Source organism: Bombyx mori, chromosome 2, assembly GCF_030269925.1.
Source record: "Bombyx mori chromosome 2, ASM3026992v2".
Classification (NCBI taxonomy): domain Eukaryota; kingdom Metazoa; phylum Arthropoda; class Insecta; order Lepidoptera; family Bombycidae; genus Bombyx; species Bombyx mori.
Window position 1 is genome coordinate 4683724 of NC_085108.1, and position 18281 is coordinate 4702004.

The 18281-nt window shown below is 37.3% G+C and overlaps 1 protein-coding gene across 6 annotated transcripts in view; it reads right to left on the reverse strand.

Moving 5' to 3' along the window:
* LOC101736212 (homeotic protein distal-less) overlaps positions 1-18281 on the reverse strand; it is a 157578-nt gene that overhangs the window by 95649 nt on the left and 43648 nt on the right. For all 6 annotated transcript variants that reach the window (XM_038015278.2, XM_038015269.2, XM_038015276.2 and 3 more), the window contains exon 3: positions 7658-7845. In XM_038015278.2, coding sequence (XP_037871206.1) covers positions 7658-7845 — 188 coding nt within the window. The remainder of the gene's footprint in view (positions 1-7657; positions 7846-18281) is intronic.

The window sequence follows — 18281 nt, forward strand, 5'->3', positions numbered from 1 at the left end:
CATATTCTTATTTTTATGAAAATAATAATATGGAGTGAAACGAAATAAAATGATGATGAATGAAAGATGATTAATTAGAGACATTAATCAACTGGGATGAAATTAAATTAAATGAGATAAGATGATATGGGATGAAATATAATCTTAGTAAAATGGTGATCATTTACTGAGATTTTTTTAGTGGACTTTTTGGAGAATCCCGAGAAGTTACGTCCAGCGGCTTTGTTTCAATTTCCCACATTTTTGCACTTTCGCAGATATTAAACAGTTAATAAATCACCGTTATTACACATTTAAACCTGAAGAAACACTAAATATACAAAATAAAACAAATCACACAACTTCACTGCTCGCGTTCCCGCCAAAAAGTCCAGGAATAGAGGTAAGGTAAACAACGATTGTGTGACCAACTTAAAAATAATTAAATATTAATTTTTTTTTTATTGCTTATATTGGTGGACGAGCTCACAGCCCACTTGGTGTTAAGTGGTTACTGGAGCCCATAGACATCTACAACGTAAATACGCTACTCACCTCGAGTTAAGTTCTAAGGTCTCAAGTATAATTAAAATGTTGGATATAAATTTCATTAGTACCTAAATAACTGTTTGTAAAACACTAAATATCAATAACATTACTTTCTCGTCCGGATATGCTTTTATTGAGCAAGCACTGAGAGGCCGCGAGTGGGAAAATATCATCTCCACTCCGACATATATATGTATATAATTATATATGTAATGGTCTTTTTACAAACGAAAAATTAACTGAACCAGTGACCAGGTGCCGAAACATCTGTTTAATTAACTAATCACCCGTAATTTGCCTTGATTGATTTAAATGCGCGAAGAAAACGTATTTATCATTAAAACATTTCGATTGAGCTATTAAAAAAAAGCTATTTAATTGCTCTAATTAAAAGAAAAGGGGTGAGTTCGGATGTTTGAGCCTATCGGTCTTTTTATTTATTTTATTTTATTTATTAGTACACACATACAATACACGTTACACAATACACATTACAAGCTAAAAAGATACATAACAAACACAAGTAAAAAAAAACAAAATCTGGTTTTGGCAAAAATGGTGGTGGGGAGTGCTATCAGCACTATCTGGTATATACTGTTAGTGGGTACATCCCTATTAAGAAGTGTGCGCTGTAACACGACACTAGTATAAAAAAGGATATAGAAGAGTAGCGTCATAACACTATGGTCTCAAAAGAGAAAATATATAACAGTAAAACCAGTAATGTCCAGTTAAATAAATAATATATATTTATAAAAGGTTTGTTTTCTCTCGTCTGAGCATCTCCATACCCTTCATGTACTTCAGTCCTAGGTATTTATCCCGTAAAGCACTATAATTAGTTTTAAATTAATTAATTTTCCTTTGTCGTATCACTCTTGTCAGAGCGGCCGTGGTCGTCATTTAGCATCATTGTTGTGGGCAGATGTTATGCGCCTCACAAGAAATCGCAACTTCTTCCGGCTTGTGGTGAGCCTGGTACACTCATGCAAACGCAAAACTAATTAATGGAGGTACGTAAAATGATGTCAATTTTTAGGTACCTACTCACTCACACTAATTATTATTGGTACCTCCAGCTTGCATCGAGTTCCTCAGTGCAGAGGGTCGTGACCTTTACGGAGCACTTTTGTTTGGATCATGTTCCTCTATTTCTTCCTGCCCTCAGTGCAGTGGATAGCGACATTGATGCTAGAGTCCAATGTCGTTTTGAGATCAGATCACTACATAGGAGCGCCCCCTAGGCCTCTTGGTACCATCAAATTTCCACTAGCGTATTCAAAAGTACTTTTGTAAGCGATAGTACATCGCATCCGGTTTTTAACTCCGCCGGATATAAAGATTCGATCTTGTCTCTTTCATCGAGCTGTTGGAGTGTAGCTGCAACCATATGTTTTCTTGCTAATAAGAGGCTACGCGGATAATTCTTCCCTAATCGACACCGATGCGGACTGCGGCGATGATCCGTCTCATGTTATCCGGTTCGAAGGACCATAATATCCGTTATCCGGATGTAGCTGGGACTTTGACGTCAACTGTCAAGATAGCAATAATTTCATAGTGTATAAATCCCGATGTACGCTAGATAGGAAATGAAACAGTAATGACGCCATTATCACTATTACTAATATTTGCGTTATAAGTATTTCTTGTACAAATATTAATACCAATAGATAGCAAATTTTTGGTGACAGATGAAATTGATACGTAATTTACGGTACTTTAAAAGATTTTACAAAATTCATTTTTTTTGTTAAGTTTTAAAGATTTTTTTATAGTGGTAACATTTTGTAGTTGTCAAAAAAATTAACCGTATTAAGATGAAACAGTATTGCATCTTAATATTTGATTATTGTACAATTGATTTAATCTTCCCACGGGCTGAAAATATGCTCCAATCAAATCTCGGCATTATCCCGAGACGTTGCTTTATAAAATTAACAATTTAGATGAAACAAACAACACGCACTTTTTAATAGAACAATACATAATATCTTGGCTCTACCAATAAAAATGTCAATATAGTAAATCGCACAGTCACTAATTTGAACGTTAAGAATGATGACTTTCTATTTTCGAAATGGCCCGACGTGATTGGCTGTCAAACTTCGACCGCTGACCAATGGGAGCTCGTCAAATGCAGTGACTAGGCACTTTTAGAACAATCGTATGGATTTTTTTGAGCTTTTTTTTTTGTAATGTATTAAAAGTACAGCTTCCGTTAAAGTGGCGGGGCTTCTGACTTTTGGTTAGTTGATTGAGGCCTCGAGATCTTTTGTGAGTCATTGATGCCCCGACGGACATCGCCCTACTTCTTAGATGGGGAAACGTGTCTTTAAATGGCAATACGTTTGAAGTCGTCGTGGCCTAAAGGATAAGACGTCCGGTGCATTCGTGTTGAGCGATGCACCAGTGTTCGAATCCCGCAGGCGGGTACCAATTTTTCTAATGAAATACGTACTCGGCAAATGTTCACGATTGACTTCCACGATGAAAGAATAACGTCGTGTAATAAAAATCAAAATCATTAGTACCCCGCTCCCTTACAAAAACTCAAAAGAATCGTTAATGCGACATACATCTTAATTGCATTAGAATAATGAAATTTGTCTAAGCTTTTATTAGCTTTTTTTTTCTTTCTTGACTAATCGACAGTGAAAATAGTAGAAGTCAAAAGAAGAATTAAAGTTATCTACCGCCCTGGTGGCTTATTGCTACTGTGAGTCTCTCAAAATACCATAACTTCGATATGGGGTGAATACGACCTTCCTTCTCACCTAAAGTTGAGCGGTTATTATAGTAGAAGTATAAATTCTGGCCGATAAAGTATTCTAGCAACAAATCAGTCAACATCGTGGTATACGTACCTACCCGGCCAGAACCAAAAAATGCCTAACCACCACTAAAATATTACATCCCTATAATACGAAGTCTTGTGCCGATTACTTTTAAAAAAAAAAACTTCACTTACAAATAAAGATCTCACAAAAAAAAATCAAAGTAATTTAAAATCACATCTAGCCTAGATTGATCGTGGTTACCAAATAAACAGTATTCGAACTAACAAAAGGCGACCCATAAGAAAAAGGCTGGCAATCATAATGTAATTGTGACATTAGTCACACGTTCTGGCAACACCGGCACACTCACTGACATCAATCATTCTGTTCTGTCAGATGTAAATTAAGTTTACTTTTTTATGGGAATACGCATAGAGAATCGCAATTGTAAAATAAAAATAAATTGGTCTACCATCACATTTACCAGGATTGGCTGTTTATTTAAATCTTCAAGCACGTCTTAAATACTTCCTTATATTTATCAAAAAAAAAAAATTGTTATTTAGTAATCACGCTGTCTTTATTAATGACATAATGTTGAATGCTCTATATAACCGACCCAATGATTCCTTTCGACTCGATGATTCCTTGAAATATTCCACCAGTGCCTAATGGCTAATAATCCAAAAATTAGGCATGAAATAGACGCGTGTTCTGTTTCTATGATAGTAATAGTCCAAAGATATCTGATTTGCATATCTTCTTAAAATTAGGTGGTTTGAATTATATTAACATTATGATCCTCAAACCTAAATAATCAATAAAATTTAACGAATAGTTGATAGAAAATTACTTGAAAATCGTTTTTTTTTTGTACTTTCTTCTTCAACCCTTTATTTTTTATCAATGGATAATTATAATCAATGCTTTTTTGAGACAAAAAATATTGACATTCGTGCCGTATTTTTTTATTTTAGTTTATTCTGTTTAGCTATTAAATAAAAAGTGGTAACAAACAGTTTACAATCCACTATTAAAAACATTCGAACTTGGCTGTACAAACCATGGTTCCCGTTACCCGTTCTCATCGAAGAAAACGACCATAAAAAATCGCGTTGGCGCCTTCCCAAAGGCGTATCCTATTCACAGAGTATAAAACAAAAAAAAAACAAAAAAAAAAACTCAACTTTCTGATACAAAACATTGTACATTGATTAGTCTTTCATTAATTATTACGACCAAATCTAAAAGCCGTGGTCCATTCCGAGAATCGATGAATCGGTCGTAAAAAAAATCTCTCTAATATGTTACAACAAAATTGTTTTTAAGCCTAGACGCTCAAACCGCGCACGGGAAACAAACTTAGTGTCATTCACCATGATATAAAAGCCCGCTAAATTTCTTGTTGGATCTTTTCAGTGGGTCGCGATTCCGATCCGGTGGTAGATTCTGCGAAGCACTGCTCTTGCTGGGGCCAGTGTTAGCAAATTCTCTCAGGTTGAGCCCGAGAGCTCACCAACCCGTCCGGACGTAGCTGGAATAATAACCTCTTAGGCTACTAGAGAATTGGTAGGGAAAAAATTATGGTAAAAGGCAATATAATTTGCAAATAGTGACAGTCTTATGGCGTATGAAGATTTGCCCAAAGGTACACTGCTGTCTATCGCTGCTGCTAAAATTTCCCAGTTTAAAAGGTGGGACACTTTACATAAAAGTGGCGATGTGAGTAAGTTCATCTGAGTCATTGCTGGTATATTATGTATGTATGACAATGACATTAAAATAATCATTCAAATTTTAGTACGAAAATTATCTCAGAGCATTTCGACAATGATTTTATAAATGATAAATAAATATACGGCTAATTTAGCTACTCATTACAATAATATGAAGACAGAAAAATATGAACTTAATGCCGAAAGTGATAACGTTTATTTTCGGATGCGTAGTTTGCTATCAATAGATCTATGTGTGGAATATAGAATAGTGCGGGATTCTATTCAACTTTTTATAGTTTTAATGTTGAATCGAATCGCGGTATAGATTAGTTAGGGTTGGGATGTAAATAATAGTTAGTTATCGATAAATTAATTCTAAATGAAAACATTCGTAACTATACTAACTCCGGTAGCCGTAAATATAAATTGCAAGAAAAAGACTATGCGATAAATGGCAACCCAAAAATTTAAAAAAGGTATTGGAATTTCCAAATTTGAACGCTTTCATCCGAAAAGGAAAAATATGACTTCTTTGACATTTATAAGCTATTTCCTGTACCTATTACAAATTTGAGTTAACTCTTACACGATTGAGAAGTTAAAAAACACGCACTTATCACTCAGGAGTGGTCGACTATAGGCTGATAACGATGATGACGTGGTCAATAATTAGGATAATTTACACAGGTTAAAACCTCATTTAATCAAACACAAAATATACATACATATCGACGCTTGAAAGGCAAACATGACTAAGCGAAAATAACTGCTTTGTACATAAATTATAGGCAATAACCATATTCGATGCGCAAAAAATATATATTTCTAGGTCTATTAAAATTATTTCAATCCTACAGCTAGATTCGTTAAAATAGATTTTTTTCAGGTATTTCAACTTTAAATTAGTCTACTGTAAAGTTCACGAATTGTCGCTTAGTCACGTTTGCCTTTCAAGCGTCGATATATAGGTAACGGTATCTATATATATATAAATGAATTGCTGTTCGTTAGTCTCGCTAAAACTCGAGAACGGTTGGATCGATTTGGCTAATTTTGGTCTTGAATTATTTGTGGAAGTCCAGAGAAGGTTTAAAAGGTAGATAAATATGAAAACGCTTGGAATTCAATAAAATAACAATTTTGTTTTTCCTTTGATGTGTCCCCCGTCGGACGGTTTCTTTTTGTTTGTTTTAAGTTTATTTTATACAAAAGTTTACGTATTTTATTTATCGATTGAGGCACTACGAAGTCTGCCGGGTCATCTAGTCTCCAATATATTTTATCGACAAATTCTCACGGACGCCGCGTTCTTCCCTACGAAGAGCGGGTTCATCAAAGCGGACACAACCCGAACAATAACTGAGAAAAATTAAATTATAATAAAATTAAGTGTGGATAGTTTTTTTTTTGTAGCCCTCGAAGTTTAACCGACTTTACTAATAGTGTAGTTACATCGAATGTTATTGTACGTATTATGCTCCTCACACTAGTACACTTACAAATTTGAGTTAACTTTTACGCTATCGAGAACGTTAAAAAACTCGCACTAAGTACATGATTCTGTTAGCATTCTCCTGTTACAAAGGCAAAAATGCGTTTTCCCTTTCACAAATGTCGGGATATAGATAAAAAAAAAACATATGTGTAACTTGACAAAAAAATTATAAAAAAAAGTCCTTTTTAATAAAAGCTCTAAGACAAAACAATATCCCTCGCCTTTTTAATTATACGTTAAAATAAAATTGTCAATTCACTATCAGCTGCGTTTAGAGAAAAAAAAAATATAATTACACCTTTCACGATGTCATTAGATTTCAAGTATTATTCCCGTGGTCTTAAAGTCAGTTTTTATCCGCACAAATATTCTAAGATAAGACAGTAGTGTATACGCACACAATGTTTTCATAATTATAGTTCTTGTGACATAATTACACACGTGTGGTCGGGGCGCCATTTTGTTTTTTTCTTTTTTTTTTCAAACGTTTCTGAATTTCGTAACTATTATATTTTGAAACTACAGAAGTGTTCGAATTTTAAATTTAGAATTTATTTTACAGTATTTTTAATTGGTATTAATTTATGTTTTTTTTAAAGTTCTCAGACTATGGTTTAGCATTTTGTTTTTTTTTTCAAATTTGAAATATTCTATTAATGAACGTGTATTGAAGATACATTTCGAAGTTTAGTAAAGTTTTGAGTTGTGATAGCTTAAGGTTTTTAAATGTCGAAGTGGTATGTGTCTCTTTCCCTTTGCCGTTCCTTTTGCTTGAATAGTGACGTCATAATTCAGTAGTCCGTATTAGCAACATCGCGTGGTCTCTATTTAGCATGACTTTTAATATATTCAACTCCGTTACTCCCGAACTAACTCGAACCAAAACAATAAGCATATTTATTAATTTACGACAAATTTCTTTAGATATTTGATCACAAAGTGTAGTATGTATAGATTTTAAACTAGTCTTAATTTACCCTACTGTATGGTTTATTTTACGCTGCCCTCTTGATTCGTTACGATTTCCATAAGTCACGATTCAAGCGATGTGAGGCCATGACGTCATACCCCGTGACGTCATCCGCGTGACGTGTGCAAAACTCTTCATGGTAAATGTCATCGTGTCTTCAACTTACCTGCGTCTGCGTTAGTCCGAGGCTGGCCGCCAACTCTGCCCGCTCTGGTAGCGCGAGGTACTGCGTCCTCTGGAACCTCCTGTTCAGCTGTTGCAGTTGAAGGCTGGAGTATATTGTGCGGGGCTTCCTCATCTTCTTCCCTTTGCCGTTCACGCGGAGACCGGGATCGTCCGAGAGACCGCATTTCTCTGTAAGCAATACAACATATTTAAGATGCTACCATCGTGTCAGTCATTGTCTGTGAGTTTTTTGAAGTTATACTTCTTTAGGCGCGTTATGAAAAATTGATGACAGTGAAATTTTACGAAGTTGCCCACTAAATCGCTCATTACAATACGACCGACGTAGCTTGGCGAGTCTGAATATAGCCACAGGTGAGCTTTCCGAACCGTACCGAGAATTACCGAATTTATACGATGTCAAGAAAAGGGATGTCCAATATGCGTGTTTGAGGATGTTGTTTAATCGATATTTTTTTCAAATTGATTAAAAAAAAAAAAAAACATATAAAAATAAAGTATAACTTCTTACGCGCGTACATAAGTACACGCACCCTTTTTTTTATTGCTTAGATGGGTGGACGAGCGTGAGTGGGTAAATTATTCGTTCTTAAGCTTAAAGAATAAATCTGTTAATATGCCATGTGTTTGATTTAATTTTACATGGCGCTTTCGATGGACCCATACGCGTACCACATTATTGCCTATTTCTGCTGCAAACTCGCCATTAACTCAGCTCTCTCTTCTCAAAGAGCTGCAGTACCTACCCACGATGTTTTATGGCACTCTCTATCATTAGCTTACAGATATTTATGCAAGGTATTTTTTTTTATTGCTTATATGGTTGGACGAGCTCACAGCCCACCTGGTGCCAAGTGGTTACTGGAGCTCGTAGAGATCTACGACTTAAATGCGCCACCCACATTGAGATATCAGTTCTAAGGTCTCAAATATAGTTACAACGACTGCCCCACCCTTCAAACCGAAACGCATTACCGCTTCACGGCAGAAATAGGCAGAGTGATGGTACCTACCCGCGCGGACTCACAAGAGGTCCTACCACCAGTAAAAATGTAGATGTAATAATGAAGGTAGATGTAAAATTTCTTCATTAAGGAAAGTCTACATTGTCTTCAGCTCATGTAAGACGAAGTAAGGGGCTACGCATATCCTCCTCCTCGCGTCGTTTTCCTCATTACTGAGGGTCGTGACTCTCCCGCTGCATCAGTTTCTCCCTTACGATTTCCCTCCATCTGCTGCGATCCTTAGCTTCATGAAGGGCATTGTGGAAATTGATGCTTAGACAAGATCGTATTTGGTCCGACCATCTCGTGGGACTGCGTCCTCTCGGACGTTTGCCATCCACATTTCCTGTCACCATCAGCTGTTCAAGATTGTGACCCTCTTCACGAGCAATATGTCCGAAGAATTCCAGCACCCTACGAAGGTATATAGTGGAAAGTCTGGCTTTGATATGAAGCTCTCTCAGAATAGACACGTTGGTGCAAAAGGCGGTCCATGGAATCTGTAGCATTTTTCTCCGGCATCACATTTCAAAAGCGTCTATTCGGTCTTTGTCGGCCTTCTTCTTCGCTACGCATATAGTAGGTCGGAAATACTCCATCATGATGCTCAAATGTTGGCTCAATATTATCGTCATTTTGATTAGATACCTAATTACTAATTCGAAATGTCTAACTAAAAAGAAAATCGACTTCGATGAAATAAAAAAGGCATCGTCAATGTACTCGAAGGCAATTAAATATGTTTTTTTATGATTAACCCAAAACTGCTGGTCAGATTTAAGTATACGGAACCACACGAGAAGCACTAGCTTTCGTACAGAAAAATAAATCAACAAAATTGGGTTACCTAGAAAAAAGTTCTGGTTTCTGACGCACATAAAAGATTATAATCTTATATAATACAAACCTAAAAAAACGATTGAAAGATTCTTGCTTCTAAATATATAAAATATATTATATGGGTCGTTTCTGTAGACCTTGTTTTCTCTGTGTATTTCTTAAATTTTATAAGTACTTGACTTTTTGGCGAAAACGCGAGGAATAAATTTGTATGATTTGTTTTATTTTCTCTATTTAGTGTTTCTTCAGGCTTAAATGTGTAATAACGGAAAAAGTCTCAGTAAATGACCACCATTTTACTGAGATTATATTTCATCTCATCTCATCTCATTTTATTTCATTTTAATTCGTTTTCATTTCATTTCATAATATAATTTTTCATATAAAAAGTTTTCATTAAAATTTAAATAAGACTTGACCTAAAGGTCATAGTTACCAGGTCATGCAATCCCTTAAAAAAATTATAACTACTCTATGCTATCTCGACACGACAAACTTTTTTTAAAAATCAAAATCTTGTATGTAAAAACCTTTAGCCCATACAGCCACGAATGTCATAGTAAGATATTATTATGAAGCCTTTTTTTCGTTGACTCCTGTGTTTCAATTTGATCGTGTCGCATAAATCACAGATTAAAAATCAAACCAAAAAAAAAACAAACGTCCGTTCTATCTTAAAATCTAATCTATACCGTTTTCTGAACGCGACGTCCATAAACGAATACCATACCGCGTATGTACATCGGATACATCGCGTTTTCGTCCAGTAACACACACACACCCCCATCGTAAATCAACTCACACAGAACGACGCAATAAATCAACAATATAAATATTCGAGTTACACGATGCCCCGCGAAGGCCCGCCATCCATTTTGTAAAATATATGAAAGGCACATGCTACTTGATAATAATAGTCAGTGGTAAGTTGTAATTATTGGGGGTCTTGTGTATCGCGACGATCGGATCGCCGCGAGTCGTACGCGTCCGACACCCAGCTCTTTTTGGCGGCAAAGGAACGTTCGAATATTAATATCTCAACAATAATTTGATGGTCTCGAACGACGTTTTTTATGTTTTTTTATTTTTTGTTTACGTCGTTTTAAACTTTAACGTGTTTCCGAACGTGATGCGTGGAGAATCCTCTTCGATTTTTAGAACCGTGTGCATCGTGTACGAAAAAAAAAAAAAAAAGTGTTTGTTGTTTTTTTTTTTGCTTCCCTTTACTTTAAATTTGAAGACGCGTTCTCGTCTAGCGACAGTATAATAAATGCATTTGACTTTTGCAAGTAACCATTTTGATGTTCATGTCAATTTCGCTCAGAGATTTTGTTTGATAGCTTCGAGATCTGACCGTGAAGGATGCGGGACGAGCTTGACAAATTTATATTACTTAAATTATTTTTTATTCTTCTAATAACATATATAGAACATAGATAAGTATGTTTTAACCTTACAAGGGTAGAGATACATACATTTATCATTGCTGCGAAGCATTGATTAGACAATTGACACATTGACCTCAAGCCTCAAGGTAAATGACGTCACCCGTCTATTTAATAAAATTGAAATTAATATTAAAAACTTTATCTAAAACCATTCATCATTAAGCCACATCGTATTTAAACCTGAAAATGACAGTATTACATTCATTTTTCTTTAAGTTTATCTTTCCCTAATTTACTGCTATTAAGAAAAGATTTGGATGGGCTGTGTGAAAGAGGATATGCTAAATTTTTTTTCATACCTAAACTGATATCTTGAGAGACCATATCAGCGTCATAGGGCGAGTAGGTGAGCTCACGGGGCTCAAACCTGAAGTTGTTGCTAACACGAATCCTAGCAAGAGCAGTGCTTCGCAGAATCTATCACCGGATCGGAAACGCGACTCACTGAGAAGATCCGGCGAGAAACTCAGCGGGCTGTGTCTGTGGGTTAATTTACTTGTCGAGCCCTTCGTCGCAAGCGACGGGTTCGTTGGAAACGATGACCAGTGCTTGAGGTACCTAAAAGCACCGTTAGTGGATCGAGAGGATCCGAAATGACTTGTTTTGGACCACGTCGACTGCTTTCCATTCTGTCCGTAGGGTGTGGAATCGACGCACAGAAAATTATCTAAAATATTACGAAATTCTTTTTTTTTGGAAATTATTATGCCTTGACAACGAGACCTTTCAGCCAATGCTTACTTTCTTTTGTTATAATATGAAGCGAAATGAGATAAGTTTCATGCTTCATGATATCAGCTTAGGTATGAATAAAAAAAAACAGTATTTTAAAATCAACATCAAGTTTTATTTTTTAATTTGATCTTTTATTAATTAACACTGTGTTGATGTACTTGTCGAATTCGTTGAAGAGTTCGAAGTGAACAAAGCTTATAGCATCAGCCTACTGAGTCTCCCGCTTCTTCTCAACGGATTTCGAACCAGTAGTAGATACATTCGCGGCAGCTGCTCTTGAGCTGTTAGGCCTCCTTCGGATGCCCTCGGGCAGCGACCTATTACCAAGCCCCACCCCTCCTAGCTGAGCTCGTATTGCCCACCTGTCCTGGTGAAACTGGAAAGGCCTCCGGGCCACCAGTAATCCGTCTATCCCAAAAACATAAACTATTATAGTTTTGTACACAAAAACTGTTTTCTCCCTTATATAATAAAGAAGAATTTTTATAGAATTACTAGGCTATTGCCCGCGACTTCGTCCGCGTGGAATAATTACTTTGGCATAACGCTAAATTTTACCCACCCACTTCATTTGCGTAGAAAGTGAAAATACTTTTGAATAATAGAGGATGTTAAGGAGCCATTTTTTAAAACTTTTAAAGGGGAACAATTTTGTTGTACATTATTTTAGCGTAACTTCAACCGTTTCCGCAGCGCACGCAGCGGAAGCTCTCAAAAGCGAAAAATACCCCTATTTTGAAACATTATTTATTGGTGCTCCGCTTGCATTGGTCTTAGCGTGATGTTATATAGCCTATAGCCTTCCTCAATAAATGAGCTATCTGACACTGAAATAATTTTTCAAATCGGACCATTAGTTCCTGAGATTTGCGCGTTCAAACATACAAACTCTTCAGCTTTATAATAATATTATAAGTTTTTTTTTTATTGCCTTTGTAGGCAGACGGGCATACGGCCCACCTGATGGTAAGTCGTTACCGTCGCCCATGGACTTCAGCAATGCCAGGGGCAGAGCCAAGCCGCTGCCTACATTTTGTGCGTATATTTTGTCACTTTTGTTTTAATATCTAATTCCACTCAAAATATCGTGGTGCTGCATTAGAATTTTACGTTTTTCGCAAGGCCTCGACTAAATCGTTCGGAATTTTGTATAACAAGAGGGGAAAAATTAAAAACGTATTTTTATTCAATGTTTCCGAGAATCCATTCCCATGGCAAGTATTAGCCGTCCGTGTGTGAGTTTAATTAGGGCTGGCAATCGTCCGGTTGTGTTTTTATTGATTTATCGATAAATTTTCATTGGTGTCGCTTTCGTCGTTTCTATCGTCATAAGGTCGGTTCATTGGTTTAGAGTTTGGATTCTTAAATAGCCTCTCAAGGCTATCAGCATAGGTAGGGAAATAAATGGTAGAGGTCAGTCGGTGTCTTTGTTGAAGTTGGCTGTTATTTGGAATCTGACTGTATTTGTTTATGTTTTTTTTTTATTGCTCTTGTAGACAAACGAGCTTACGGCCCACCTGATGGTCAGTGATTACCGTCGCCCATGGACTTCAGCAATGCCAGGGGCAGAGCCAAGCCGCTTCCTACCGCTAAATGTCTTATAGTTGTGTTTGTTGCAAGGAAGAAAAGTGACAGTGTTGATAAACTACTCATCACCGGTAAGGTGGAAGGAAATAGGGCAAGAGGGCGTAGTCTCATGCGCTGGTCCAATCAAATTAAGACCTCATTGGACTCCAGCATCAATGTCGCTATCCACTGCGCTGAGGACGGGTAAGAATGGTGGAATATAGTCTGAACAGAAATGCCCCGGTCGCGACCCTCAGCACTGAGGAACATGATGCAAGGAGGAGGAGAGCCCTTTGCATTATATCATTATTTACAAGATCGGTTATTGTCATGTGATTAATGGTGCCAAAAATCCAATGTGTTAATCCAGATTATAAAATATCATTGTGTTTTAAATACATTCATGTTTTAGTGACGAAAATACAGACTTTCTCATTTATAATAATTAGTATAGATCAATTTCTGTGAGCCGGAGTGAGTAGCTACCTCCTGCATTTTCTGCCGCAAAGCATATTGTACTCTATTTTAAAGTGGAGAACAGTCGTTTTTTTAATGCAGCTGACATACTGAGTAGCGAACTGTCATAGAATAATAATAGATCCGACAAAAGCTTGACATTGTCAAGAGGACTTACGATACAAGTTCAAGATAGCAGCAAGCGGTCTACACACTCTACACTAAATGAAAGATCTTTCCTTTGTCGTTTCTAATAAAGGGTGACAATTTTCGTTATGATCTTTGTGTTCGAATAACAATTTAACACCACAATTTATATTTCGTAATGTAATTCAGCCATAGTCGCCTTAGACAAACAAAAATAACCAATTAAAAAATTTTAATGTCACATAAAATACTTATTATCATATCGATACATCTCGCGTCCCTACGTCTAACGTACACAGCAAACTGACAGACCTACAGACAAAACAATGGAGTGCCCGAAGCGGGACCACACCCACCTAGTGATGTCAACTGTGCAGCGCTAGGGACGTGAAATTATCGATACTAATAAAGATTAATCGATGATTTAATATAACATACAAATATTCGATTAATTATTTCATATGACGTAATGTTCAATTATGTAGTCGCCATTAAAATCCTTATATGAGCAAGAGATATGCTCTACATTCACTTGCTCTTCCCAGAGCTTAAAATATTAATAGCTTCAAATTTTATAGCAAATTTAAGGCATTTTTTTTGAAAAGTTATTACATACATTCGTACTTATGTATTGTATAATATAAAAATTGATTGCTATCTCTTTTCAACTACACTTTGGCGTTTTCATTGAGGTAGAAAAGTGAAAGTTCATGGATGAAAATTTCAAAAGCATTTGAAAAGTTTAGCTTAGAAGCCCAGCGCTATATGACAGAGCTCTTAACCACAACATCAGATAAAGACTTTTTGAGCCGTGCCTGTGTCCTACATTGTAACAATAACTAACTTAACTTTCCAATCGACTAGTATGGTTGGTTAGTTTACGTTAGAAATTGGCTGATGGTCGCTCACATTGAAACCACTTGTACTAAAGCATTGCAGCACCGTTCGAAATTATGCGAATATATTACGCATAGATTAACGCACGCGAATACAGATTAACTCAATGCAAAGTATGACACTGACAATTTTGACAGACCGCCAGTCGATGACATTTGAGTTAGGGCTGATGAAATTATATTTTTTTCTACTAAACTACTATTTTTTGATTCACCAAATTATATGAATAATATAGAGAGACTAATATAGAGAGATATATTAATATATAGAGAGACAATTTATTAGGTTTTCTTCTTAAATTGGATAGTGGATAGAGGAGAGAGTGTACAGAATCTAATCTTATCTTACGTCTTGATGAAACCGTAACCAGAAACTTGTAGAAATTTAAACATATTTGTTACCTGAAGTAGAGGCACTTTCAAAGCGCATCGTCTTTTAGGAACTCCGCCCACGGAACCGCCCATCGAAAAGCCGAGATATTAAAAGGCCCAGTGAAAAAACAATAAAAGCTTTACAAGAACAAGAGGAAGAAATAAAATAAAAAAAAGAGAAAAATCGGCCTTCGTGCTTTTAAATGAGGCATCACTAATGTTGTTCAAACGCAAACCGTTACCGTTGATCTGAATTGTGTTGATCAAGCTCGTTGATGTAAATCCAGGCTTTAAGCCAAGCTACGGCTAATAGTTGCAACTATTTTCGCTGCAGAAGTCAACCTAATTTCAGGTCGGATTATACTGGTGGTAGGACCTCTTATGAGTCCCCGCGGGTAGGTACCACCACGCTGCCTATTTCTGCGGTGAAGCAGTAATGTGTTTCGGTTTGAAGGGCGGGGCAGCCGTTGTAACTATACTGAGACCTTAGAACTTATGTAGAATAGGGATAGCAGCGCATAAAATAAAAGTTACAATGTTACGAAATCTTCTATTATAACAATAACTAATCATTAACACTTTTATTACGTCTTGCTCATTTTTCAACCGTCTTCGCCATCTTCAAATTCTCTGTCATTCTCTCTGTCATTCTGTTCTCCCTTTCGTCCCGTTTTGTCTCACTCACATACGAACGCTCCGTTCCACACCTTTTCATACGTTCCGTTCTTACCAATCCTACACTTATATCTCAAGCTGAGTGGCGTATTTCCGTCGTAGATGTCTATGGGCTCCAGTAACCACTTAACACCAGGTGGGCTGTGAGCTCCTCCACCTATATCAGCAATAAAAAAGTAATACCTGGCATAAATATCTGTAAGCTAATGATAGAGAGTGCCATAAAACATCGTGGGTAGGTACTGCAGCTCTTTGAGAAGAGAGAGCTGTGTTAATGGCGAGTTTGCAGCAGGAATAGGCAATAATGTGGTACGCGCATGGGTCCATCGAAAGTGCCATGTAAAATTAAATCAAACACATGGCATATTAACAGATTGAGATAAGTATAAGAATGAATAATTCACCAATTAAATTAAAATTGGAAACGCGAAAATTTGTGTTGAAAATTTTAATAGAATTGCGTCAATTTTAATTTCAAAATTGATTTGGTTAGTCCGAGGTGAAGTCTTACCTACCTCTGCCGCGAAATTTCAATGCATTCTTGTTCGAAGGGGAGGACAGTGGGAAAGTGGGGCAGTAAAACATGAAGTTGTCACACTCAACATTCTCCTACTATTTCCCCTACGTAAATAATAACATGTGAGACCAGACTGTTTTTCGCAAAGTTAATAATGATAATTAAATTTCGTGGTGTTAGACACAGAAAAAAATCAAAATGTTGTATCAGCTCTAAGGAGATACTTCTCAATAAACACATGGTCCCTAAGTTTGTTTCGCCGGTTGATCGATCGATATAAGCGATTTTTAATTCAACGACGAATTAAAAATTGACTTACTGTATTTAATAATCGAATTATACCGTATTATACGTATGTTCAATGGGGAGTGCTCTGAGGAATTATTCGAGATGATACCGGCATCTCGTTTTTACCATCGCACCGCCCGCCACCGGAGCAGAGTTCATCCATACTACCTGGAGCCACTGCGGTCATCCACAGTGCGTTTCCAGAGGTCGTTTTTTGCCACGTACCATCCGGCTATGGAATGAGTCCACGGTGTTTCCCGAGCGCTATGACATGTCCTTCTTCAAACGAGGCTTGTGGAGAGTATTAAGCGGTAGGCAGCGGCTTGGCTCTGCCACTGGCATTGCTGAAGTCCATGGGCAACGGTAACCACTCACCATCAGGTGGGCCGTATGCTCGTCTGCCTACAAGGGCAATAAAAAAAAAATTGCGCAATCAATTCGCCGTCACTCACATTAAGACAAGAGCTCAATGTCTCAATTAGTAAAGCTTTTTTTTTTTTTTTTTTCCGGGCCGAGGGCCGAACCTCCTACGAGGTCCCCGCGCCTAGGGGGCGCGCGGGGTATGTGAGACTCAACGATCTGCAGGTGTTGAGAGCAGACCGCGGACCCAAGGACTTTAGGGCCCACCCACTAAACGACTCCCCTGCACTCTTACACCCGGCGTCCGATTTCCGTCCGGGGTCAAAACCCGGTCAGAGTAGGGGGGTTCCCGCGGTCAACACTACAACCAGACACGCGGTGCCACCCCGAGGACGCCCGACCGACGGATCGTTGAGGCGATAGTCGACGACCAACGACGTCAGTCTCCGCGATACGGCCGGGCGATGCCGCTGGTGTTCCGGGATACCCCGCTGCTCAATTAGTAAAGCTGACTCAACCTTGAGACCTGAATACACGACGGCATCGCGGCAAACGAACCTAGTTTTTCACACCCGCGTGTATGCCACATGAAGCTTGTAATTATTGTATTTTTTTTGTTACGTGCGTGACAAAAACAGTTGCCAGTTTGGGGTCGCGTCGCAACTGTTGCCCGATTGTGGTTTTACTAATTGCAACAATTCTTATTTTCATTTTATTTTTTTATTCATTTCTAGGGCGCCTGAACGTGGTACCTATTCTTTTAAAGCTCAATGCTAAGTCGTATTGAGCTATAGATTAATATAATTAACACGGATTCATGGACGTGTTATGCGTAGAGAGGAGATTCATGTGACTAGGAGATGTATGGAAATGGTAGGGCAAGGTAGAGGGGGAAGAGGTCGACCGAAGAAGACATTGATGGAGTGTGTGAATGACGATATGAGAGAGAGAGGAGTGAGTGTTGAGATGACGGCTGATAGAGGAGAATGCAAGAGAAAAATTCGCTTTGCCGACCCTACCTAGTGGGATAAGGTGGAGAAAAAGAAGAGAAGAGACATAGCCGGATAAAAACTTTACACTATAATATTATACATACATACAAACTATCAAGCTTTTAATTAATCATATTTATGACGCGAAAAACGCACGACCACGGCCAATAAAACTTTTACGAATAAAAAAATCGCAACATCAAATACAATTTGAGGACCGTAGATCGTAAAAGTAATTTTGATTATAAATTTTAGTTTTTTTTTTTTTGTTGACGTTACTCTGAATAAGAATTATGAATTAACGCATA